The 26,491-nt window shown below is 50.4% G+C and overlaps 1 protein-coding gene and 1 non-coding gene across 4 annotated transcripts; one reads left to right on the top strand and one right to left on the bottom strand.

Moving 5' to 3' along the window:
* Positions 1 to 5,253: 5,253 nt before the first annotated feature.
* Positions 5,254 to 25,864, bottom strand: LOC122382996 (inositol polyphosphate 5-phosphatase K-like). Of its 3 annotated transcripts, none has more exons than XM_043369052.1 (12): positions 25,832 to 25,864; positions 19,970 to 20,040; positions 19,616 to 19,735; positions 19,207 to 19,284; positions 18,615 to 18,762; positions 18,062 to 18,237; positions 17,536 to 17,763; positions 16,858 to 16,971; positions 16,708 to 16,747; positions 16,263 to 16,400; positions 9,722 to 9,839; positions 5,254 to 7,164 (listed from the first exon to the last, which is right to left on the bottom strand). In XM_043369052.1, exons 2-12 carry the CDS (start codon positions 19,981 to 19,983, stop codon positions 6,725 to 6,727), a joined length of 1,614 nt encoding a protein of 537 aa, XP_043224987.1. In that variant the 5' UTR covers positions 19,984 to 20,040; positions 25,832 to 25,864; the 3' UTR covers positions 5,254 to 6,724. The 3 variants fall into 3 exon arrangements, with proteins under 3 accessions (XP_043224987.1, XP_043224980.1, XP_043224972.1); XM_043369045.1 differs by lacking the exon at positions 25,832 to 25,864 and adding an exon at positions 23,439 to 23,457 and having other exon boundaries at positions 19,970 to 20,129; XM_043369037.1 differs by lacking the exons at positions 16,708 to 16,747; positions 25,832 to 25,864 and having other exon boundaries at positions 16,818 to 16,971; positions 19,970 to 20,259.
* Trnae-cuc lies at positions 15,529 to 15,600 on the top strand. The gene has a single exon. It is a non-coding gene; the product is annotated as a tRNA-Glu (tRNA).
* Positions 25,865 to 26,491: the final 627 nt, after the last annotated feature.

Raw genomic sequence — 26,491 nt, forward strand, 5'->3', positions numbered from 1 at the left:
GTCCCTCCTTCCCCTCTCCAGCCGACATAAGTCAGTGCAGCGGTCCGCGTCCGAGACTGGGGATTTACCGCGTAGATTTCTCCAGATAGTGACGACTGGCGACAAAAACCACCGGCCAACGGGGCTGTCCGAGAGTTTACCAGTTAGACGAGGCCGCTGTGAGACATAAATCACCAATGTGCAACGGTCCTGTCGGCACCGCAGAAGGACGAGGGTCGAGCTCCCTTTGAAATGTTCCGTGAATTATGCATAACTCTTGCGTAAACGAGCCGCTGATGCGCCATCATAAAATCGCATTGAAAGGCAGTTTAGAGAAGAGAGATGACTGAAGAAGAGAGATAAGCTACACCATTTATGCGTATGACCTATTCCCTTTCTTATCAATGCATTGATAAAATAGAAGAGCCGCAGTACCTATACGTCCAGTCACGGACGTATTGGACGGATGGGGGCTGACTAGTGGCTACCGTCTGCAACGCAGGACCAGAACCAGCTTACGTTGGTGCAATTTAGAAGGGAGAAAGTTGAAATAAAGGGACGGTCAAGTTCGAAGACAATTTGCCGTATGGACGTTTCGTCGTTTGGAACAGAGCAAAACAAGACGCATGGAACAGAGCTGTACCTAGGTCCTGATCATTGCAAATAACAAGGCAGGTCAACGTTTGAACCAGGCCAGTGATAATTCTGCCCAACGACAAGAATAGTCTTTATTTCTATGGTTTAGAGCCGCTTCGATTTGCTGCGGGAGCAATGAGCTCAGAGTGCCGCCGCGGATGGTGGCGGACCCTATACACTGTAAAAAAAAGTTTAGCACCATAGAGGTACTTTTCAATTGACTAATTTTCAGTACCCTAGCGGTGCTAAGCTAAGCATTTTATTCGTACTTAACTGAGATCTAGTTTAGTATCAAGGTGCTAATATAAGTACCCATATTTGTTTAGCACCCGTGTACTAAATGTAGTACCCTACACCTGCTAGACCAATTTTCAGTACCCTAGCGGTGCTAAACTTTAAAAGGTGCTAAGAATAGCATGCAGTTAGTACCTTCCGTACTCACATATGAACCGTTTTAGCGCTATTGTTACCCCACGACAAGTAGAATAATGCTAACGAAAGCATTGGGGCTGAAAGTAGAATATCTATACTAGTTAAAGCTGCTGCATGAAAAGTTCGCAAAACCTGCTTTCTTTAGCAGCACATACTTTCACTAGTTACTGCAAAAAGGACTATCAATTACCAAAAAGGAAATTGTGTAAGGCCGAAAACACGTGCAAAAAAGGTTATATCCTAGATAAGTGATAACTACAAGTCTCAATGATTGTGTTTTGCATTCTGCAATATTCCCGTGTAAGTGCATCTTTCAAGCATCCAACACATTATAAAATTGAAAAATAATAATGGAACATTTATTAACACTTCATATCATCTGCATGAAAAACAAATGTAAATATATACACAAACAAACGCACGGGAAATAGCGAAAGGTCGCTCATATACCTGCACACTCGCAGTGACCGACGATTAACGCGAGATCGACTGGGGGAGGCGGTGGGGGGGGGGGGGGGTCGTTGAACCGACGTTCCGTTCATGGCCATAAGTTCGACCTCATCCACGACCAGACGGCGTTTAGTGATAGACGGAACCGGAGACCCCGTGTTGTTGTCGTAGTTGTCCTCCATTGTAAGTGGTAGTCGACGGAAGAACTGATCAGGCCCCATGCCTGGAGCAAAAAAAAAAACTGGATCAGTTCCAAGATTTTTTTCTGTTGGGAGCTATTTTCGCAAACAACACAACTTTCCTTCAGACCAAGAAGCGCGATTTACCAAAGTCGGAATATGAAGCACTTAAACAATATAAGATAATGTCAAAAGATCAACGTGTCAGACTCACCAAAGTCGATCAACGTCGGTGTCGGTGGCATGTGTCGGTGGCAAATGCTCATGTACCACCCGGCCCCGGAGCACTTCACTTCACTTCACTGCACTGCTGCACTGCACTTCCCTCCACCTCACTGCCTCCCGGAGCAGGAGCACGTGCACTCCCATGCCACCCACGACGGATTCCACCGATAGCTGATTTAAGCTATCATTCCAGAGCTATCACTCGGTGGCATGTGCCCGGAGCACTTCACTTCACTTTATTTCACTTCATATACCGGAGCACGTGCGCACACTCCCACCACGACCAACGGACTCCACTAAAATGGCGTAACACGTGGCCGGAAACAGCTGGCACGCGCATGCGCATATCGCTCTGCGCCGTCAAAACGTGCTAAAGGGCTGGTGATAAGACTCCCAGAGATTTGTAAAGCAGGGCTTAGCTACTTTCTTTGGCGCCAATTTCAAATTTGTTTCCTCTGTAAGCATGTCCGGTTCTATTGTGATACTAACGTAAGCACCATATTCAGCATTACCAACTTCTAAAACACTTAAAATGGTTCTAATTAGAAATCCAGCTTGAAAGAGCACTCACTGATGGACTGGGTACTAGCAGAAGTAGACGTTAAGCTCAGTAGAAGAATAGGTGATCTAAACTTATAATATTTGATGGGAATGTTAGCTATCATTAGCACAGTATTAGCACCGTGCTTCTTTGTAAATACGTCGTAGGGTTCTTTTGACGCTAAAAGGTGCTACGAATAGCAGCCGTTAGTACCCCAAATGCTAAACTTTTTTACAGTGATACGGTACAGTCTAACCCTCAGGGGGCCGCTGGCTCACCGCGAGACGTATATGGTCCACGGACGGAGACAGTCCCGATCACTCAGCGCTGGCCGATTCCACAAACCGCCGCCATCATCTCCCCATCTTGACAGCTCTGTCCGGCCGCCGCTGTCCACTTCGTGATCAGCCCGGGGAACCACGGATCGCAGCTGCAGCGGTCCGACCAACACCGGGCGAAAACAGCTGCGATCGCCGGAACAGCCGATCGACGTCATTCGGTTCTGCTGACGCCTGAATCTGTTGACAATATCTCGATTCCGGTGATATCTAACCAATAACAACACTTTGCTCGCTAAGAGCCCCAAAGTGGTCGCAGCCGTTCGTTGATATAGTGACCACAGCCTTCTCTCCCACCGTTTGTTGGCCCCGCAGACGGGTCCGCCGACCACACTGTCCGCCCATTACACCCACCGCAGTCATTTTCCAATCAGATAACATCAACCATTTTCACATGCTTAACCCATGACTAACACAAACCTTGGTGCCTACATGGATGATAAGTGCAGATAACAAATATGGTTTGGTCCCGAATTCGATATCGTTGATCATTTGGTGCACGTTTCCATGCAGTATTAAAACGTGGCGCGATGAAAATCAGACATTCTCAGACGACAAATCCCATCCCATTCGCCTGTCCGTGGCTCTCCGCTGCCGGTGCCGGCTGGGACCGTGAGCTCAGTCAGTGACCGCCCGTTAGCAGTCCGTGCCCAGCAACACACCTATCACGGTAATACCCGGCCAGTCTCAGACTCACATCCCCGGCCGGTGGAGCGGCTTTGGGGCGGCCCGGTCACGGAAAGTAGCGGTGTCCGCTCAGCTCACGGCCCCCGACTCGGCCGCGGGTTCTAACGAAGCGGAGCCGACGGTGGTAGGTCGGACCTCTCAAAGATGGGGGACCGGCCGGAATCCCCGGCGGTTTAGAGTGCAAGTATGTCGGGGGGTGTCACCCTGAGGTTAGCGGCTAGCCCCACCGCCAGTCCTTCCCCGTAGCGCTGAGCAGCGCCGGGCGATGTTCCGTTTGATATAGCTCACCGCTCAGCGGTTCGCTGAGCGTTTGGACGTGACTGCGGTCAAACACAGCGCACCTGGCCGTAATGCAGTATCCTGACGGACGGGATGGGGCAACCACAGCACACACGGCCGCCCCTGCCCCGGTCAGGGGCCCGCAGGGTTCAGGGTCGGTTAAATACCCCGCACAGAGCCGCCACAGAAGTAACTCGACGGGCCGACGGCACACCGACCCGCGTCCTTCAACAGCGACCATGGCTCGCCAGACACAGTGCGTAAACAGCATTTTCATTCGCCTCACTGAGCGTCGTCATTTCCTGATTACAGCATATGCCTAATTCAGTCCTGGCAAGGGCTGGCGGAACAGAGTAAACGTTTCTACGGCCTCTGCCAAAGTCCCACAGTCCGGCCCGCGCCCAGCCAAGGACAGGTTTCACGAACGCTAAACAGCAGCGCACACCAACACAGTCCAACACTTCATTTCACAGCTTATCATCCCATAACTCATTCCACCATCGTGGGGTGAGGAAATTCCAGCCACAGCTCATTTGACACGAAGTTCCTTCCGAAGAAAAGCCATAAGCCAGTGGAATAAAATCGGATGAAATGACGGGAAAAAAACTGTAGAAGAGCCTCGATTGCCTTTCAAGCTCTTTATTACGCGAGCATGTTTTTGCTGCCTGTATCGGAGTAAAAGAGGAAAATTTAGCTGCGATACTTGCAAAAGCACGCTTAAAAGGCTTATAATCTACCCCATTTTTAACCAGATTTCAGAGGCCCGCTGCCTTATTCCGTGTACGATATAGCCTTCCACAGCAGCTCGCGTACTGAGCCATCCTCTCTCAGGGCCCCTGTAACACAGCTCAGGTATATACGATAATAGCCCTCCCCAGTCGGTCACCGTATGTACGGTGGATCGCCAACCATTCCACGTCGGCGGCGGCGGCCATTGAAAGCAGATGGAAATGGAGGGACGCTGCGTGATGCCATCTCCGTCATCTGTGCCGATCTGCCGCTGACCGGTCTCGGTGGGGGGGGGGGGGGGCGGCCGCCCCTCACTGGGTCAGGGCTGCCGCTACCAGTGCCCAGTCGCCAGTCGGCAGGCCGAGCATACATCCGTCGGCAGTTCGTCATCTCGTCAGTAGTTAGGCCCTCCTGTCCTCCTCCATCTACCCTGTCCGCGCCCCGAGTCACACCGGCCGCGGGCCCACAGAAGCGCCCGCCGCCCGCCGCCCGGCCGGACGGACACGATCGCAGGATGTAAATCGGTCGTCATCCGTATCGACGACACGACGCCGGCCAAACTGACATCCGATCTACCGTCACGCAACGGCCCACGTGAGCGGAAAATGCACCACCGGCCGCCACCCTCGTTAAGAGAATATCTAATCAAGGACATCGGACGATCGGCTCAGACGCCGCCGCTGCGTTTTTCGATTTTGGAGATACACGCTCTGAACAGGAGCGGTAAAAACCATCGGGCACGCTGTTGCGTGTCCCATGTGCGCACCAAACGACGGCAGAGTGTGTTAGGTGCAATGGCGCTCTGTCAGAACGCAAACATAGCCATACAGGGAACTGAGGGCATGTTTCTCATAAACAGTACAGGCAGTATGATCGGAATTCCCAGGTAAAACGAACAGGTTTCACATAAAATCTGCAAAATGTCACCCGTCTTTTCCGCAAAGCTGGACGACGGAGCCACACATACATAAGACACTCCCTTTCCACCCGGATAAGCTCCGCACCATTCAAACGACACGGCAGTCACCAGCCGCCCTTCACCAGCGGGCCGAAACCAGGGCCCGACACCAGCGGTCGACACCAGCGTCCAGGCCTGACATCATGTTGACACGGCGCGCCGTGTTGGGTTACACGGACGCTGAATTACGGCCCAGATAGTCCGGCCTCGCCCCGACACCGCACAGAATCACAGACGGACGAGCTTCGGCAGACTGCCGCTGCCGCCGTCCGGCGCCACCGTCGGCACAACATAGCAACATTCGATACAGGTGCGGATAGTCCAGAATGTTTGTGTTGACATTGATAAATTGCACATCCTGAATCTCGTAAGTACAAGTTCTCTGTTAATTACACCTTCACGCATCAGACCTTCAGGAAATTACTCGAAAACACATCACAGCACTCACTAAATAACTGCCCCATCGAAAGGTCACCAAAGGATCACATGCCGCCACCACCTCTGATAACAAGTGCAAGCCCCCACAAGGATTGCCACAATCTGACTAATTCAGTTGGAAGCCACTCGCGCACTAAACACCCGCCCCATCCTGATCCGGACAGCAGGGTGATAAGGCAATTCCATTCGCTTCAGGTGACTAAAAAAAAAACGCGACTTCGTTTAATGATAACGGCGGCTGACTCCAGCGCAGTGACCACGGAGCCGGAAGGCGGTTTTATGACTAGACTAGCTAAACTCACCGATGAAACATTGCGCTGAATGCGAGAGGGACTGCGGCCACTTCTGTAGTTACTAGTTAGACCGGTGGCGAGCACAGTTCTCCAGTATTGCCGGCTGAAACGGTCACCACACAAGCTCACGACGAGCGGAAAAGCTACGCAGTCGGCCGCGGCAGTTCTCCAGGAAGCCCATGACAATCACCAAGCGCAAGGCACCGATACACATTATGCATTCATACATTATGCATCTCCACACATGACACAGTATGCATCTCAGCTAAGAGTAGAAATAAATAGTGCTACATCGATCGTGATAACAACGAGCTATATCCAGTCATGGGAGTTCTACAACTATCTATGTTCATTTTGTTCAGCTGCATCAACTACTACCTACACTTGTCAGAGAGAACCATTCAATCATCATTGGCTAATCAAACAATGTGCCGTGATCAGGTCCAATTTAAACCCCAGCACGACTCACCCGAGCTGCAAACCTGACCACATTTGACACACACCGGACGGCCGCTGACTAAGCTGCTGGTTCGGAATCTGTCCAAGGCAAACACTACCGTCTACTCCTCCTTACTGGAGGGCCGCTCCACGGTCTCCCAGTCCTCGGGAGGGGGCTCCGGCGCCGCCGCTGCCGCTGGGCCCGGTATCCGTCTCCGAGGCACCCCGTCCGTCTCTCCCTCGCTGTCGGCCGCGCCACCCCCGGCCGCCGCCCGGGCCGGGCCGGGGTTACCGTCTAGCACCGGCCGTCCCTCCAGCAGCGGCTCCCGCTCCTGCTGCTCCCGCTCCTGCTCCTGCTGCTCCTGTTCCAGCTCCAGCGCCTCGCGGGCCTGCTCGGGAGCTGCGCGCGCCAGCAGCGGGCGGCGTTCCAGCTCGGCGGCCGGCGCGCCGTCCAGCGCCAGCGCCGCCAGTCGCGCTGTGTGGCCGTACCGGACAGGGAACGGCGCACTGACGCCGTACACCCCGCCGCCGTTACGGCCGCAGTAGGCCAGCACGTAGTTACCTGCAATGCAAACACAGCGGTGGTGGGGCAGGTGTCATAAAGATGGATACGCAGTCCGAGCCGACCGCAGCGGGCGCGCGGGCTCGGAGAAGAGTGGAGGGTGAGAGGACTGATAAAAGAGCAGTCATGTTGGTATGCCAGGAGGAGGGGTGCAGATTCAGAAGGGTGCGGACCAGGGGCGCTGTTCAGAGTGATGACGTCAAGCTGATACTGACCCGTGGAATGCGAGGACGAACCGAGAGGCACAGCAGTCACACAACAAACAGCAGGGGTGTACCGAGAACCGGGACAGGGCAGGACAGGGGCGCCGGGGACACCGTTCGGCGCTGCACGTGGCGGGCGATACCGGGAACGGTCCGAGCCACCGATCAGTCCCCGCGCACCGCCCGCCGACCGGTCGGGGAAGACGGAGACTGAGAACCTGCTGCATGGACGGCCGAGCGGGCTGATGGCTCACCGTGAATACAATTTGAATTGCTGAACGCCACCAAGAGAAGAATGGTAAATATTTAACGCCGCTGCTGCCTGCTGATGGAGACAAAGCGCCATAAATTCCGGCGGCGGCGCGGCTGGCACCAAAACACCAGCGGCTGAGTGCCCGGGAGCCGGTACTTTACCGGACCGGCGGGCCGCGGCGCTACCGTCCGCCGGCAGAGCTCAGCCGGCCATCACGACATCCGCGGCGGTCCGCCGTCCGCGCCGGGTGCCGAGAGTCCCGGACCCGGGGAGAGTCCGCCGGAGGGGACTGCCGCGTGCAGCAGCCACAGCGAACGGTGACTAAGTCGACCAACAACGGCCAACAAAGGCCTAGCAAAGCTTGCATACCTACATGTAAGTCCTACGTCTTCAAGGGTACTAAAAACAGAGATAACCACGGACAAGCCGAAAAGACTCGCCCAAACAAGATCTAACGGTCCTCATATCCACCATCCTGCCTGGGCTCGGAGATTTGCGGCTCCGGTTTTCGGCCACCCGCCTGGCCGGTGTTCTATCACGCGCGGCCACTGATCGCAGGCCACCAGCCGCGCCCCAGAGACGTCACAGCCACCAGCCTCACCCAGTGACGTCATCATTGCTCGGGTCAAGTCGGGCCGGCTTGTCTCAGTCCGTGGCTGGCGTGATATCACTGGACGGATTAAGTGGTCGGCTCCTGATGGGCGCCATCGTTCTTCTCACGGCTCGACGATGATCCCCTTCCCCTCCCCGTGCTCTCCAGAGATCCCCCCCCCCCCCCTCTAGCAGTCGCCAGTGGCCAACCACAAGCTCCTTAGCGGTTAGTCTCACCCCGACTGTGAGGCGCTAAACGGACCGCCTGATGGAACGGGGCACGGAAAGCAGCGAACCCGTAAACGATCTACAGAGGACACGGCGAAACGAGACAAGGACCCAGGTGGAACGTCCTCGGACTCTTACCACCTACTTACCACCTAACACAAGATGGGATTCTATGAGCTTCGTCCCCGACTGCAAGGCATGATGTAGCAGTCACCCAGGCATAAACCGAAACATGGCGAAACATGCTCGGTACATGGCGTTTCAGCCAGACTTTGGCCGGTTAATCTCATATATTTTCATGTCAACGCTCACCGCATTCTGCTTCAGTGAAGGTTACCAGTGTACACTTGAGCACCGTTTAATTACTGCGGTGGTTAACGAGATATTAATTGTCCAGGAGCAGGCAGCTTCGTTAGCGACACAGTCGGCCTTGAGAACCACTATCGCGACTGAAACAGCATCATATAACGGACACGTTATTTTTTGGGTGCGGATGGATACTCTGTGAATTCGGACTGTTTAAAATCGGATTCACCAGTGGTCATCTTCCATGGCACCTGGCGGTACTGTTGTCACCGCGAGCTGCCGTGAGAGAATGACGAATGGACTGCTGTAGCCTCAGTTGCCCGGAGGCTACAGCTGCCACTGTCAAACCTGCACCACAGGCAGAAGGACCAAGGTGACACTGACGAAGTCAAATCCAAAATGAATATGAGGATTAAAGTCATGAGATAATGACCATGAAAGGTAGGAGGTAGAAAAACATTATATGAACAGGACGTTAGAGCACACTATCGCGCAGGTATCACTAAACCTACAGCACCGCAGCTACATCCTCCACAACAGAGAAAGTTTCGTGTTGGGGCAGCACCATGCGATTACTTGGCTTTGTGATGACATGCAACTTGCAGAATCTCCTACTAATTACCCACTTTGGTATTGTGTCTTACCCTAATGAGGATATTAAGGGTCATGGTGTAGCAAGAATAAGAAGGAATTTTAGTTCAACTGTAAATGTCAAGGATATCAAACGATTCTAGACACATCATGGTCAGGACGGGAACAGGCTTTCGGAATGCTCCAAGCGAATGTTTCAATGCGTAACCCAGACGGTAGCTAACGCCGACAACTTCAAATGCTGTGAAGTACCTTGGTAATAAGCAGCAAAAACGCACACATTTCGGTTGTGATACCTTATTACCGCGTTTAATTGTGGTTCAGAACTAGGGGTCATGTTGCAAGTCTGAGAAAACTGCGGGGAGACCGCTCCCAGGACACTCACCTGGCACCGTGATGCTGTCCTCTGGAAAGACGGCGACGAAGTGGTCCGAGTTGGGGGACGAGCTGGAGCGCGGCACCCAGATGTATGATATGTACTCGTCCAGACCAGCGAAATCCGCCTGAAAGGGAGAGGGGCACCGGGCGTCACAAACGGCCGTTCAAGGCAGACCCCCGTGTGGGCGTGGGTGTGCGTAAGAGCTGTGATTTTGTTTAATAATCCACCCAATCCATGGGTGGTCGACATGGAGCGCAGATAAGTTTGCCGCAGAGTCTTAGTCGTGACTACAGGATCACAAGAAATGTAGTTCAGTTTAACTCTTCCCTTTTCTGTCGTATATTTGACCGTTCGGCCATGCGTCGCTGCGGTGAAACTGCCATGGTTTATCTGAATCTCACAGTTCCTGGTTCTCACAGCTTATGTCAGGAAACACAAGCAGGTTTGCTTGAAACGGCAGCACTGGCAGATGGCAACACCAGCGAGAGCTACGTGTCACCTAGGGACCCTAAAAATGCTCGCGTGAGACGCACGGCAACTATCGTAGTTGGTGTTTAGCCAAGGCATCTGGCCAGATAATATGGAGTCTCTGGCAGCTCGGCAATGTCGTCAGCAATGCCTTCCGTCTTCCAGTCTGTTTATCAGAGGGTAATTAACACGATATAATGGATTGTACCACGCAGTATATCGCTGATCTCATGTTCGGCGTAAGTGGGCCAATATGTGTCAAGGTTATGAGGCCCAGGGGGACGCGCAACAGAAACAATGCCGCAAATACCTGACGGCGCAGAACGAAGCGATCCGCCGGATCCGCCCGGCCTTGTGCTGGATCATATAAACACTAACGAATCACTGACGCCGCTTGCAATCATTCTGGTCGGCTTACTTCAAAGACAATGCGGTATCCCGTCCGGCTGCGTACGCCACCGGATCTCAGTCCTGTCTGCGGACACGGCGGTCGAGCGTGGGCGTCCACAGAGGAGGTGGAGGAGGTGGATATTCCACCGTGGACCGGTGGGCGTTCCACGGTGGACCGGTGGAAATTCCGCGGTGGATCGATGGACATTCCACGGCCCGCCGTGCCGGGATATTTGCCGAGAGGAACAGCATGAGAAACTCAGCACACACATGTCTCCTAAATAGCCGACATAAGAGACTCGAAAGGAAGAGCGACGGCGTACGAGGTCGACGGCTTATGAATACTGTACATACATCTTTGTGAAACAGCTTGCTTCTCTTCTCACAAAGCAGTTAGACATTGATAAGAAAACTACCGTTCACAAATAGAAATTGGAAAGCTGTGTGGCGAGTCGCAAACAACGTACAGTCTGCCTTAAAAGCACCGCGAAAAGTAACGGTGGATCCATCGAGCCTGACCGAGGAAGGGCGTGCTATAATTTGAAAGTCACCGAACCAATTCACCTGGGGGATGGACGAGGATGTTAATTGCTTCGGTGACTCAAATTTAGCAGGCCCTTCCTCGGTCAGGCTTGATGGATCCACCGTTACTTTAAGCGGTACTATTAAGACAGACTGTACAGTTGTAATCTGATTTGGCCTATACAACTGACAATGGTCTCGTATATTATCCGTTCGATAAGTTCAACCAGCCAAGTGCAGTGGTCGATATTGGCATAATTCATCCCTCTTGTCAAAGTCACGTCACACATCCATATAGAGCCAAAATGACTACATACTTTGCTTCGAACACGGCGAGTTTATGTTTCATTCACGTAAAATGAGGGATTGTGGTCCAGAAAAAAAAAACAAATATTCGACAGCACAGAACAAACACAATCGTGGATCGTCCTCAAGTCACGTGGCCGAACCGTTATGCAGCCAAAACAAGGGCCCGTCTACGACGCATTCCTGCCTAATTGCCAGCATTAGCCATATAAGAGGCAAACAATACTGGAATTTGGCCACCAGGGTACCTGAACCCGATACTCTTCTACTATACTGCGCATTTTTAGTGCTGCCAATAGCTGGCAAACGTCATAGTACACGAAAATCGCGGCAGAGCCGCTCCCCGATTCCCGGTTCGGGAGGCATTTTAGAGAGAACTTACCGGGAACGGTCGGTACAGCGCTCACGTAACGGTGGGCAGGATAGCGGTCTACAAGCCTTTATTGACAATACTCCTCAGCAGGCAAACATGACTGCAAACCACAACAGAGCGGAACCATCAAACGGGCAACGTGGCGTGCACGGCCGAAACATGACTCCGATGCTACCGGAAAATATCCACTCTTCTTCCGAGGTCAAAACACTCTTTGTTCTGCCGACATTGCGGCAGCATTGGAGCGTGATATCCTACCACTCCCTTCAGTGTAAGTATCGGACCGCTTAGTGTGAACCCTAAAATCCAGCCACTCGCTAGTTACAGATGCCAAGTTGAGGTAAGAGCCGACACCATCAGTGACATGTCGAAGGACGGTAAGGTAATATCGGCGTCTCAGCCCTCAGTGTCTTTCCTGACCCTGTTACCAACCGGACGATTGGTGGAGCATTATGTCCAGAACTGGGTGACAGGAATGTGTCGATCAAAAAATACTTCAGAGCGCGAGCTACGCTAAAATATTGCAAAGTAGATCATATCTGATCTAGCACTTACCAATGCCAATGCCAACCGGTTTTGCCTTTAGGGTTACTAAGGCGCAAACTCGTGGGAAACAATCCACAAAACTTCAATCCCGAAATACAGTCTGGGGATGTTTACAGCTTATCACTGCCGGGAGCAGATACCACAGCGAGGCAGACATCTCCTCCCAGATCAGATAGGGTCAATTACCAATTTGCCAATTAGCACCCAACAGCCTGACTGCACCAGGTGCAGCGTCTTCGCCACAGGGGCGGACCGAGCCAGGCGTCCTCCCGATTAACACCGAGCGTCTGCAGACCACACAGCAGCACGACCACATCGCTACCAGACGGCCAGACAAGCTGACAGAGCGCCAGATAAACCGTCAGACAGACCGCTAGACAGACGGCCAGACAGACGGCCAGACAGACGGCCAGACAGACAGACGGCTTAGCAGTCGGCCAGTCAGACGGACCAAACAGACAGCAAGAGTCAGAGGGCCAGACAGACGAAGAAAATGAAGAATGCGTCGAGGTCTGGGCAAATAACACTTCTCTATCCTGTTCTGGAATGCGTGACACGCCCATAGAGGGTGTCAATATTGAGCCCGCCCAGCGTTCTAAACTCCAAACCGACCGGCCCAGCCTCTCTCGCTGTCGCCGCATTAAATATCAGCCCGAATACCGGCCCTCCTACATCTGCATTCCAAAGTAACAATACAGACGGATGGAAGACCCGACAGAGCCGGGACGCGGCCGGCCGAGAGGAGAGCCCCGTCTCATTCCCTACAGACACTGATGTCACGGCTTGGGCATCTCTTCAATACTGAGATCCGAGATTGACGCTCATCCGATGGGACGGAGGGGTACACAAATGACAGTGCTACGCCAGGAAGGGAGCGACATGGTCAGAAGGAATGCAACAAGGTTGAGATGGGCACGGCAGGGGCGGGAGCAGTCAGTTAAGGTGTTCGAAGGTATGTATCAGGGAACCGGGAAGGCTTAACACAATGTTGAATGGGGGACGGTAGAGTTATTTTACGAAGCCGGCAGAGGTGGAATAGCACGAACAGTAGTCAGAGGCCTGCTGAAGTTTGATCGCAGTGTGACGAATTCACAGGGTTGCTGCGCCTTGGAAGTGTTAAAAAAGGCCGGTCGGGGATATAACCCCGACGAGTGTCGCGGTCTCGCGGAGCTAACAGGCACATATAGCGCCATTTGACGACAATGTCACGGGTTAGACTCGTGCGAAGGCACTTGACAGGTTGATTAGTGCGCGTGGCTAACGCTGGCGGCATCCGTAACAATGCTCAACATGCGTGTGTGTACAGTCAAAGCATACAACAGTGGATACCGTACATTATTCCCAGTATTTATATGGACTCATTAGTCTACGCGGAACGTAACTATAAGGAAGAAAAATGGGCGACAGCGTCAAACCATCCCGGATAGACCGGTTGCCGAGCTCGAATAGCGGTAAGATCCGTGAAGACAATATAATAATGACACCCAGTCAATCACAGTCGGTAAGCAGCTTATTGACCATCGATCCCACACTTAAGCCAGGGAAAAACGGACTCGGAAAATGGCCTGACAGGCTCCAAAGCTGGCGTGCTCTGCGACGTTCACGTGCATGGATTATTGCAATGTAGCACTTAGCAGACATCTGTCCGAGGCGCTAGATTTCACCGTAGCCTGGCGCCACCACCCAACTGTTCCATTTACAACGCTCGTCAGTCGTCACCAGAGACACCGATAAGTAAAAAACACGTAAAATGTCACCATTGATGTGTACCACTAATAGCCCAGAAGAAAAATGCACAGCTAGTCCCACATTTACCGCAGAGATACAAATTCGCACCGACAGAAACAGAGTTCGTTTCATAATCTTGTCACGAAAGGTGAGAAAATGCCTGGCGTGTCGGAAATCTGATCTCCGAACCAGCATTTGGTGCACTGTAATGACACGAAAAAAGCTGCGCTACCTCGCACCAGCGCAGATGGCACGCGAAATTCGGCCCAATTAGAGCCGGGACGGCACGGCACCAAGGTCATATTGGCGTGCAGACGAGGCCGTCCAGCAGCACTAGGCAGCACGGTCACTAGATATCGAGCCGCAGGACGTTGTCACAAGTTCACGTACTCAACGCCCAGCAGCTGACCATCATACGCCTTCGATGGCCATTCTTCTTTTACACGACTTAATTAACAAGTTAAAAACCGCCGAACCGATACTTTGTCCCGTTGTTACGGGTGTATCACCCGTTCAAACATTTATAACGGTCATCAGACCCAGGATAAACGGCATGCTTAGCCAAATATTTGACTCACTCACATTTTATCGTCACGGCATACAATCGGATGCTTTTAATTCGAACAATTATTGTCGACGTTAATCAAGGTTCTGACAGGAAAGGCTTTAAGTGGTGCGCGCATCAGCACCCACCCTGTGCGTCCATTTACCTATCCTGGGCACGGATTGACCCTCCACCGTTACCCATTGAAACGCTTCGAAGGAACGCACCGGAGCCTCTCAAAGCACGCCGACAATAGCACCCCGTCCGTAGGCGACCCAGTCATAAAAACCGGGCTATAGAACCGTACCTAGGCCCTACGGTATAATGTGCGTCGATCGACCACTTAACCGAGACAAGGTTTTGACTGTATGTGTATGTGTCGTCGACTGCAAACGGTGAATAAGGAAGTGAAGTGACCGTGCCCCGTAGCCAAAACAATACGAGTACAGGCTCCGGGTAACCGTTTCAGGCAAGACAGACGGGCAAACAGCGTAAGAAGCACAGTGCGCACACAGCTACGAGCTGAAGACGAAGTAAAGAGACAATCGCTAACTGCACTCCAGATTCCGCGAAGGAGCGGATCAAGCAGTACCGTGGCAGCTGGTACTAAACTGACACTGCATAGCTAATCAAATCACATCTATAATTTTTCCTCCTCCAACATCAAGCAGACGCATTACCCCAATCCCCCTGCGGTCCATCTCTCAGCGCCCAGCGTAACCAGGGGAATTGGCGCGTCTTTCATACGCGGTTTCCTGCCTCTCTTCATGCAGTGGGGAGTCAAGGAAACCCAACAAGTGAGTTAAACAGGTAAGAATTGGGGGCCAGAGTAAACAGCCCGACCTTCTCTACCCCGCCTCCAAACGTCACAGCTTATGGCAAACATCCAAAAGGCATTCACCAAATTGAAGCAGCTATTGAACCCGCACTCTCAACTCCCGCATGGTCTAGTGGCTAGGATACACGGCTCTCACCCGTGAGGCCCGGGTTCGATTCCCGGTGCGGGAACGCCTTTTCTGAAAACTGAATGCGATGAGTCGGTAACAGCAGACTGCAGGGGTCTCGACCGCAAAATAGCCGATCTCGCATCACTCACGAAAAACGACATGGCCTCAAGCAAATGCATACCATCCCACGAGTGCACTACGACTACAAGGAACAAAAGTAAATGAAAAGCTGGAGGACTTGTACTGTGTAGACCCAAGATTGCTTCACGACAGACATGGTCGGCGTCCGTAATCGAAAGTCGCGCAGCGCAATGCCATCTGGTGCAGAGCTCCACCGCCATCTGAGGACCACTTAGCAGCGCAATATCGCAGTGCAGCCTCCCGTCAGTGAGAGGGACCGACACGAGGCACTAATTCCTCCCCCTGGCCCTGGTTCCAACAACAGCTAAAATGCAAGTCGTAATGATGTGAAATAACATTAGAAAATGATCCTAACACAAGCCCACAGAAAGATCTACGATAGAGTATCCGAAGTCGTGGCAAGATGAGCTAGCTATTATGAAATTCACATACACGCACAGATTAGGTACTGACACTGAATTTCGTCTACAAACGTCTACAGCTACAACTATTAGCATCCACAATCAATCGTTGCAGCTGACTGCGACTGAGAACACCCCTGCAGTGGCGCCCCTGTCGGAGCCGGCGGTCGGCGCGCCTTACCCTGAACAGCGCGATCCAGTCCCAGCTGGAGGTCTCCAGGGCCGGATCAACCCGGTACTTGGCCACACAGTCGGCTCCGATCAGCCACATAGAGATGGGCAGGAACTCCACACAGGGCGGCGTCTGGCCCGAGAACACCTGGAACAGGTAGGTACTCGGTCAGAATTAGAGATGGGCAGGAAGTAGGAACTACACATATAGCAGAGTCAGGCTCGATAACATCTGAAACAGAGGAACATATTGGGCCAGCTGATCGAGGCGTATGCACATTTATGCGTTATATGTACACGGCGCAGTGTGGTTTGTGAAAGTTTTTAACGTGTATTGAACTGGATCCATGTACTGACCCTGACTCTGATGTACTGACTTTGAGCCAGAGGACCTTACTGACCTTGACGCTGAAGCTGGCCGACACAGGACAGTGATCCGACCCGGAGGTACTGACCTTGACGCTGAAGCTGGCCGAGACGGGACAGTGGTCCGACCCGGTGTACTGAGTGCTGACCTTTATCCAGAGGTATTGTACTTTAAGGTACTGACCCCGGAGGTACTGACCTTAACGCTGAAGCTGGCTGACACAGGACAGTGATCCGACCCGGTGTACTCGGGGTGGCTCTGGTAGCTGAGAGGGTCGGCCGACAGGCGCGCTCCCTCGTACACGTCCTCGTTCACCTTGTACAGGATACGGTCCGTCCAGGCCGGCCGGCGGCTGACGGAAGCGGGGGCGGGGGGAGGTCAGTAAGGGAATTATATCTGAGGGAGACGGGAGTTGACCTGTTCGCTTTCCACCAGCGGTAACAATCGTAATAAACCGCGGACAATCTAAATATGAAGCAAAAACTAAGATGAGATGTCAATACATGGACATTGGACGCTAATGGTGCTTCCGGAGGACAAATATAGAACGAAATGGAAGAATAAAGCAAAATAAAAAAGAATAGAATAAACATGCACGGGGAGTGAGAGGAGACAGTACATAACATGATAACAAGAGACAGTACATAACAACAAAAATGGGGTTTGGATAAAGTTAATCTGACGACGACGAGGCAAAAAAAAAGAGACAAAAAACAACAGGGAGATATAACAAGAAACGAGAAAAAGGCTAACAAGCAGGATTCATGTCTTCGTGATGAAATAATAACGTCATAACCGTGCAAAGACAAAAATTGGCTACCTAATGCACCTGTAGCCACGAAACGTATGGGAAATTCTATCATAGTATGCTGCATCTCCACTTGCTCTATCTCATCCTCCCTTCCTCCTAACTCACCTGTGAGCGTACTCGCCGCGCCGGCGGGGTACCAGTTTATAGGTGGGTTTGAAGGTGAGCGTTGGCTCGCTGAGCTCGGAGAAGGCCTCGCCGGAGGTCTGGGCGGCGCGCAGCTGGTCCAGTGCCAGCAGGGGCGTCAGGTCGTGTTCGTACGCCATCTGCCGTACGGCTGCGTCGTCCGGCCCGGCCGCCAGGCGGAAATTCAGGTCACCCAGCCAGATCAGGTAGCTGGGGAAGAGGGCAGAGAAGGAGGGGAGGGCGGGTCAGCAGGGATACTAGGCGGGAGATGGCGGGAGGTGTAGCAGAGTTCACTGATTGAAGCACATGAAGGCGATTTTAACGGAAAACTAATTACTAGTCTTGCAGACTTGCATTTAGAGACATCTTTCTAGAAAATTCAGGCAACTCATACGTAATCTCAGAGCAAAAGGTCGTCAAAAAAAAAATGTCGCCCTGAGCTCCAGCATGAGTTCAAGGCGTCCCTCCTCCCCTCCCCCGTCCCACCCGTGTCGCTGCGGCGCCTCACTCGTGGTAGAGCAGTTTGCTGGTGGCCGGGTCCTGGAAGTTGGCCTGCTCCAATATGTCGCCGTAGTTGCGCACCCGGTCCGACAACAGATGGTCGTGCGCCGTCAGGTGGGCGTTCACCAGGCACAGGTTCACGCCCATGATGGAGAGACGCAGTGCCACGGCGCCCTTGTTACCCTGGCGAGGAGCAGCGAGTCAGGTGAGAGGCGGAGCAGAGGGCGCTGAGGTAGGGGCAGTAGGAGGTAGTAGGTCAGACGGGTGATCACCATAGAGGTCGCAAAGATCGGGACGGAGAAGACAGGTCAGAGGAGCGAACCGTCCACATCGAGGGCGCTGAAGTCGGCAGTACAGACGTCAGGCGTTGAGCGAGACAGAAAGATAAAAATGCACGCTAGGTTTAAGGTAGCAAATTCATACAAACTTCGTTCTCTCAAAATAGCAGCTAGAGACAATCGGCAATTCAGGGCTCAAGTAAACAATTATCGAAGTCTAAACCTTGAACCCTGAGCAGCGGCGGACACAGCTGCCTTCCGCTCCAGCTCTCCTGCACTCACCCACATGCCACCGAGTCCGAGCCGCACGATCTGCTCCTCGGTGTGTCGGACGGCCACCAGGTGTCTCCGGCGTACCAGAACCGAGAGCACGATACCCTGGACGCGCACCGTGCGCAGCTTCACGTACCCCAGCGGTGCCAGCGTCTGTCTATGGGGAGGGGAGGTTAGGGAGAGGGCACCCCAGCAGAGCGTCCGTCTATCGAGGGCCAGGAGGGAGGGTACACCAGTGTAGGGGAGGAAGGTTTACCAGTGAAGCGTTCATCTGTGGGGAAGCGGGCGTGGTTACGAGCCATGTCCCCTTAGTTTTGCTGTTAGGCAGAGTTGGGTAATTGTATCTAGCAAGGTTACATGAAACATAAGCAGCAACATCTGAACTTCTAATGAATGATCAAATCATGAGCATGGTGAACTGAATTACCAATATCTTCAATTAGCATCTTTGGACATAACACCGATGTGGTAGTCATGTTAAAAATTGATATTGTGGGACAAAATAACAGATTGATTTGTGTACAAGGCAGGTGGGCCCACCATTAAAATACAACAGAAGTACAACAACAAACAAACCACACTAAAATGTAAATTCACTCACTTGAATAAAGCTGACCATGGATCATCAAAGAGAGAGTCATAGAGCATGTTCTGTGGCTGGGATTTGACCTCCTGACATCTGCAGGGAGGGTGAAATAGATTTTTTACCAACAACCAAAATAGCTATGTATTTTAGAATCACACATCCATAGAAACTGTTGAAAAATAAGCAAGCTGCAAAAAAGCAGTTACTAATGCAATAACCACATAGCCGATATAACAACAAGTTCATTTAAATCATACAGCTCTAAGCAAGCAATGTCACATTTATGTTCTGTCACTACAAGCCACAAGACACCTAGAGGCTAGATCACCATAAATGATAACAGTATGCTCATAAATAATTTCATTAGAAAATGATAAAAATGAAATACAATGAAAACGTTTGTTTCCTTTTTCTATTTTCTTACCCAATAACATAGATGTCTGGTCTATTTTGGCTAGCATTGTTTTCCAGATCAAGCAAGCTTGACAGGTTTAGTCCAGCAGTTGGGAATGTGGTAGCCACATTGTATGTGACCACATGAACTCTGGAAACATAACCATATTATTTTTTGCAACACATGTTCAGGGAGCTAAAACACATCACAAAGGCCCTAGACACTGAGCAGGACATAACACAATATTGGTAGCAATTAAGAACGATATTGACTTTCATCTTCAAAATATATAGGTATAATTTTATTTCATTGACTAGCATTATTGCCCTTAAAATATGAAAAAGTGTTACACAGCAGAAGCATGACAAAGCTCAATCCACTTACATGAGGTTTTCCATGAATTAAAATTCAGATCTGCTTGAATCCAGAGAAGATATGCACCTCTGTCCTTGGAACTAGAACAGTCATAAGCCGTCACTCATAAGTCGAGTCAGGGCATGGAGATTCTTGTCAAATGCACAATTATTGGCAACAATTATCCAATCTGTAAAAAAATGGAATTAGAAGGGACTATCACTCATCAAAAATACATGTTACCAATAAAAAATAGTGTCATACTATGAGCTCGATACCTAGTCAATTGGCATTACAGCAGCATATTATTAAACTTTCAATAGCAAATGCACATGGGCGGCGCCACCGGGGGGGACGGGGGGGACAGGTCCCCCGCTATCGAAAGTTAGGGGGGTACAGTACCCCCCTATCGGCGAGGCCCGTTCAATAGTTGATAATAATGCATTGTAGAGTTATCCGTCGCATTTAATGCATCGTTGGTTAATCAAGGCAGGTTCTGAATAAAGATTGCTGTTGGGATGTATCGCAGGGGGTCCTGGCCATCTGCAAAAGGTGTGGAGCTGTGATGCCTGTAGTTAGAAGGTGATCGGCAGGGCCTCGGGGATCGTGCCCCCCCCTTTTTGGGGCGCCAGGCAGGGTAATTACCTCCCCACCCCACTGCCAGACCCCATTGCCGACAAAACCAAGTTTACTGAAATTCCATAGATTTCCGTTACTATATGGATATTTTCCATTCCTAATTAGTCAAATTCAAGCATGGCAGTTCTACCACAGGAACCATTTGAAATCTATGCCATTTAACCCCAGCAAATCTATGCCATTTAACCCTACGTGATACGTGAAAGGTTCTACATGAAAATTGAGATGCACCAGCTTATCAAATTGAAATTGTGCTCACTGTGGTGCGCTCGGTTTTACCTTGACTAGTCTTTGCATTCTGGAGTGAAACAGACCAGTCAAGAAACCTGTTCCATAAGGAGAGCCACTAATGCTAAAGAGATGAGGGATGAGGTTTCCAGAGACCTTCATTACCTCCCAAAGGGGGTGCCCCGCCATTTGCCAATCCCTGCTGTAGTTGTTACGATTGGAGGGTGAATATGAGAACGATGCAGGTCGTGCCAGCTCGATCATGACGAACACAATGGTGCCGACATCACAGCTCTACTGCCAATTTCGACGAAGTTAATCAACAAGGACTGGAATCCTACCCTGGGGCATGTCACCTACAGAGGTCGCCGGACCTGAGACCCTTTCACTCAATTTTTTTTCCACGGTGCATGCGCTCGTTTTTCCCGCGAAGCTCTTGGTAAGTAAAATCCATCAGAAAGTGTGATTAACCCGGCGGCCGCTGGGCCTCCGCGCCACCCGCCGGCCGCTGGGGGGGGGGGGGGGGGCATAAAGTTGCCCCCCCCCTTTACTTCTGCGACGATATCGTCGCAACGCGAAGAGATAGAGAAGCGAAACTTTGCATACATCTTCCTGAATACCTAGCCAAGGTTGTGTCCAAATTTGGTGTAGATCCCATTTGAAATGACGTCACAGTGACGTCATAAGTGAAATTATAGATTTGCGACTCTCATATTCCTCACGATACATCACATATATGGGACCGAATATAAAGGGCCGATTATTGGTCAGAAACTAGATGGAAGTGTAGTAAGATGTTTTAGGATGACAGCAGGTGCTGTCTAGTTCATTTACAGTCGAATTTCATGCTCAGCGTCATCAGAAACGGTCCATATCGGAAAACGACAAAACTTTATGACGTCACTGTGACGTCATCCTAGGTGCTACAACCACCAAACTTTCCTCAAACATTGCCTAGGTATTCATTTGAAGCTATGCCAAGTTTCACGTTCGTAGCTCATCAGGTTTCGGAGATATTTCACAAAACGTAAAGGGGGGGCAACTTTATGCCCCCCCCAGCGGCTCGTGGGTTAAATAACGGCTGGTGACCTTCCATGACCTAGCATGACCTTTTGAGTGACCACCGATGACATGACCACTGACGGCTAGCCATTACCTGCACCCTGCCCGTTGCATATGGATCAGGTGGTGATGTCATGATTCTGAAATTATATTGCAGTTTTTGCGCACTTGTCAGAGCAGAAGACATTCCCACTTTTCCTCAATCCTCCATGACTACATATATGATGGTGAAGCGATGATGCTGACCAGACGCAAGGTCGAAAATTTGAAAGTACGAAACGTAAGAATAGTTGGCACTGCTACTCATACCTAAGCAATAGGTACGCAGCTTGTAGGAAACCAGCTTTGAGTTGGCAAGACTGCAAATTTTGATTTAGAGGCAAGGATGCTTGAAAAGGTGATCGATCTTAGGTGTCCTAGGATAAGTTTGGAAACGGGATGCACCATTCGATGTGTTTTGGGCTTTGCGAAGTTTCGTGGCGTTACGTGCCTCGTTTTTTTTTTTTTGCATACACGATCAGTATCTACTTTTAGGATTTTCGGTCAGGGAAGCCCCCGTCCCCGTCCCCCCCTATCGAAAACCCGTGGCGCCGCCCCTGCAAATGCAGATACCCACTGTTTCTGAGCAAACTTTTCAACCCTACCTTTATGAAAGGGAAACACTTTGTCAATGCACAATTAACAGAATAAAATACCCCAAATGGCCCTTATCCCTTCTGGCCAAACTTGGACTGTGGGTCCAAGTTTGGGTGTGGGTATTTTGCGTGTGTTTATAGACCCCCTTCAAATGATTTAGCGAAGAATGATGCTCTTGTTGATTGTTAACAGAGTATTGTGGAGGGCAAAGAGATTGTAGTCTTGGGTGATCTCAATCTTCCAGGTATTCAGTGGTGTCAATCTGGGTGCTTACCAGTGGGCTCGTACCCGCCACTTGAGACTAAATTTATGGATGTGTTTGAATCAAAAGGTCTAGTACAGTGGGTGTCAGAGCCCACGTTTCCTAGGTCTGGAAACACATTAGATCTCGTCTTGACTTCTGAGTGGGATAGAATTGGCAGTGTCATAGTGCAACCCCCCTTGCCTGCTTGTGATCATGTGCCTGTAGTATTTGACTATATCTTCAGTGGCGAGTCATCAGTAGCAAAGGCAGTGCAAGGGAAGTTCTCTTGGCACAAGGGAAATTATCGTAGATTGAAGGAGGACCTAGGATTGGTTTATTGGAATTTTGAGCTTAGATATTTAAATGCCTCTGATAGTTTTGACAGATTTAGAGACATTGTCGTTGGTAAAGTGTTAGATCATGTGCCTCCTAAAAGCAGGAGCTCGGGTGGCAAGCCACCCTGGTCAAAAAATCCACCTAGGAGTTTACTAAGCAGGCGACACGAGGCTTGGCTGACATATAAAAGTCAGGCTGCATAGCGGCCGGACATCCGCTGCGGCCCGCGATGCCTTTGTTCATTTTTCTACTATAAACAAGAGAGTTCGTAACTTTGATGTGATGTCTCAGGCGTCATACGAGCAATCTATGATACAGAGGTTCAGTGAGTGTCCAAAACTCTTGCACTCTTACGTCAGATCTAAGAAGGTCGCGCCGGTTGCTGTAGGAACTTATACGGCCTTGGCTGTAGGGCCTTTAAGGTTAGATACGGGACAACTGACTTCGGACCCATTAGTCATGGGTGAAATACTGGCCACTTCTTTTGCCTCTGTGTTTATGAAAGAGGTCCCCACTGCCCAAGAGCCTCATCAGACCTTTGACGGTTCTATTGACGCTATCCGAGTTACGGCGCAGGATGTGCTGTCACATCTTCGCTCCCTTGACACAAACTCTGCAATGGGTCCTGATTTTATTCATCCGCTAGTGTTAAAAAATTGTAGTGATGTCCTAACTTACCCTTTACATGTTATCTTTAACCGATCGATTGTGGAAGGTACCGTTCCAAGCGCCTGGAAGAGGTCTAATGTAATACCGCTGTTTAAGAAGGGAAAGCGATATGAACCCCTTAATTATAGACCCGTAAGTCTTACCCCTGTCTGTTGTAAGGTGCTAGAACGTGTCATTGCCAAACATGTATACGAGTACCTGGATTCAAATAGAATTATATCGGAGCACCAGTTTGGGTTCCGTCCCGAGAGATCGGTGATGGAACAGCTCCTACTTGTCTATGACGACGTATCATTGAAAGTTGACGCAGGTCAGACCCTTGATCTTGTTCTGTTTGATTACTCCAAGGCGTTCGATGTGGTGTGTCATAGAATACTGCTTAGGAAACTTCAGCTGTTGGGTATTGATGGATGCCTACTCTCTTGGATTTCTTCATTCTTAACAGATAGAGTCATGCAGGTGTGTGTTGGTGGTAACTTAAGCAGCAGCAGAGACGTGTGCAGTGGTGTTCCACAGGGTTCCGTGTTAGGTCCGCTGTTGTTTTTGATATATATTAATTTTGTGTGCTCAAAGCTTTCCTGTACTTTTCAGATGTTTGCCGATGACCTTAAATTGTATGCTTCGGTTGCGCGCAACTCTGTGTCGTTGTATCCCCAGACAGATCCGACACTGCAACAAGATATTGACGTGCTGTATAAGACCTCTCTGTCCTGGGGCTTGCGCATGAACAAGGCTAAGTGTGCGGTGTTGAGATTTTCCCGGAAGTTCTGTAGCCAATCTCAGCCGTTGTACACGTTAGACGGTACACCACTTCCGATCCATCACTCGCAGCGTGACCTAGGAGTGTTGGTCGATGATTCGTTAAAATTTCATCTACATATAGCCACTGTAGTGCATAAGGCCGGTGGACTGTGTCACAATTTTAAAAAGGCTACAGTTTGTCGATCACCCGCATTCATGTTGTTCCTTCTCAAGACGCATGTAAGGCCTGTGCTTGAGTATGCGTCTTGTCTGTGGTACACCGAATATGCTGAGGATGTGCGTAAACTAGAAAGGGTACAGCGCAGATGGACAAAACACATTGAAGGGATGCACGACATGACTTATGCGGAGAGGCTGAAGGAACTTGACCTTTTCTCTGTGCAAGGCCGACTAATTCGCGCCGATCTGATACAGTACTGGAAGATTTTCCATGGGAAGAGCACAATAACCCCTGAGGACATTTTCCATCAGCCTCCCCGAGGTGGAACTCGTGGTCACTGCTTCAAGCTGCATGTAGCACGTGCTGTTTCGAACGTGCGGCAGCGCTCGTTTTCGCATCGTCGGGTGGCTATCTGGAATAGTTTGCCAGAGGCCGTGGTGGCCGCTTCAGATCTGTCGTCTTTCAAACGACTTCTCGCACAGGCACTAGGTAACACATTGTACGACTACATCTGACTCGCGATATTTGTGCAAACATACCGATAAGTGTTGTTTTCCAATGGCATATGCCACGAGGACACACACTTTCCAGTCATCTGGCCATATCTACAGGACATCATCGTGGGGAGATTGTGACTGGCGTGTCCTGATCCTATCCGGGTTCCTCCTGCTCCAGTCCTTACTACCGGCTGCGAAGCAGAAGGAGCCCCACCAGGTAAGAGTACCAGGTAAGAGGGTCTGACATGCGAAGGTCCTCATGTTTTCATTGTCATTGTAGTCAAATCAAGCTGTGAGCACTAAAGTTTACATAAGCCTAGAAAGTTTCAATCAGAATGGTGGCGTCAGTGTACCACTGACTTCAAGATCAAGCAGTCAGTTTCACTTTGACAGGTTTTAAAAACCCTTGGGCAACACCAACACGGTTTATATCATGAATCATGATATACCCATGGGCAGCAGCCAGCACGGCTATAAGAAATCCAGGAATCCTCAGAATAAGACTCAAAAAGAAGGAATGCATCCTTCTAAGATTAAAAAGTGATAAAACGTATCGATACTTGCGATATTTCTCCACAAAATTGAAATGCTTATCGTACAATCGTCACCCCTGTAATAACAAAACTAAGCGTAAAAGCTATGCGCCAGAAACAGCTCACCTGCGTCACTCAACCAGCACGTAGGCACTAAAACACTGCCTTACAACGTCTTTCGATACCACTGAACTCTCGATACACACAATTTCGATGCACACAAACGCAACCAAAGATAAAAAATAATATATGCACATAACGGTTACGGGTTAACTCTATCCGACAGCTACCCTCACAACCATCCTAGGTATAACTCATGGAACCACGGGTTACGGGTATGAAAAGAGAATAATCTAATAAAAATGATAAAAAGTGGCTTATGGCTTAGCTAGTCTTACCGTGGTCTTACCTACTTCACTGCTTATATATATATTTTTTTTTTTTTAGTAGGTTAGGTCAGGTCAGGTCAGATAGTTTATGTCAGAACCAGCTCTTCTCTTGGGCCGATCACGGATCGAGACGAAAATGTCATCTGATTCGGAATCAAGATAGGCTGTCCGCTGTTTAGTCAACATCTAGCGATTTCGAATATGGTGACGTCGTTCGACCTCTATGACCCTGAGATTTTCGCCTTTGGGAGCTGTTCTTTTGCCTGCCCAGTAACTAGTCCCACTACTACCTACTAGGTTGATCGAGACGAAAAGCCACTAAGCAATTCGCTTAGGCCTATGTGATTTCATCAGCCGTATGACCTCAGAAGTCAGATGAACCGTAGTAACCGACTCT

The sequence above is a fragment of the Amphibalanus amphitrite genome, unplaced genomic scaffold (genome assembly GCF_019059575.1).
Source record: "Amphibalanus amphitrite isolate SeventyFive unplaced genomic scaffold, NRLGWU_Aamphi_draft 000012F_arrow, whole genome shotgun sequence".
NCBI classification, from domain to species: Eukaryota; Metazoa; Arthropoda; class Thecostraca; order Balanomorpha; family Balanidae; genus Amphibalanus; species Amphibalanus amphitrite.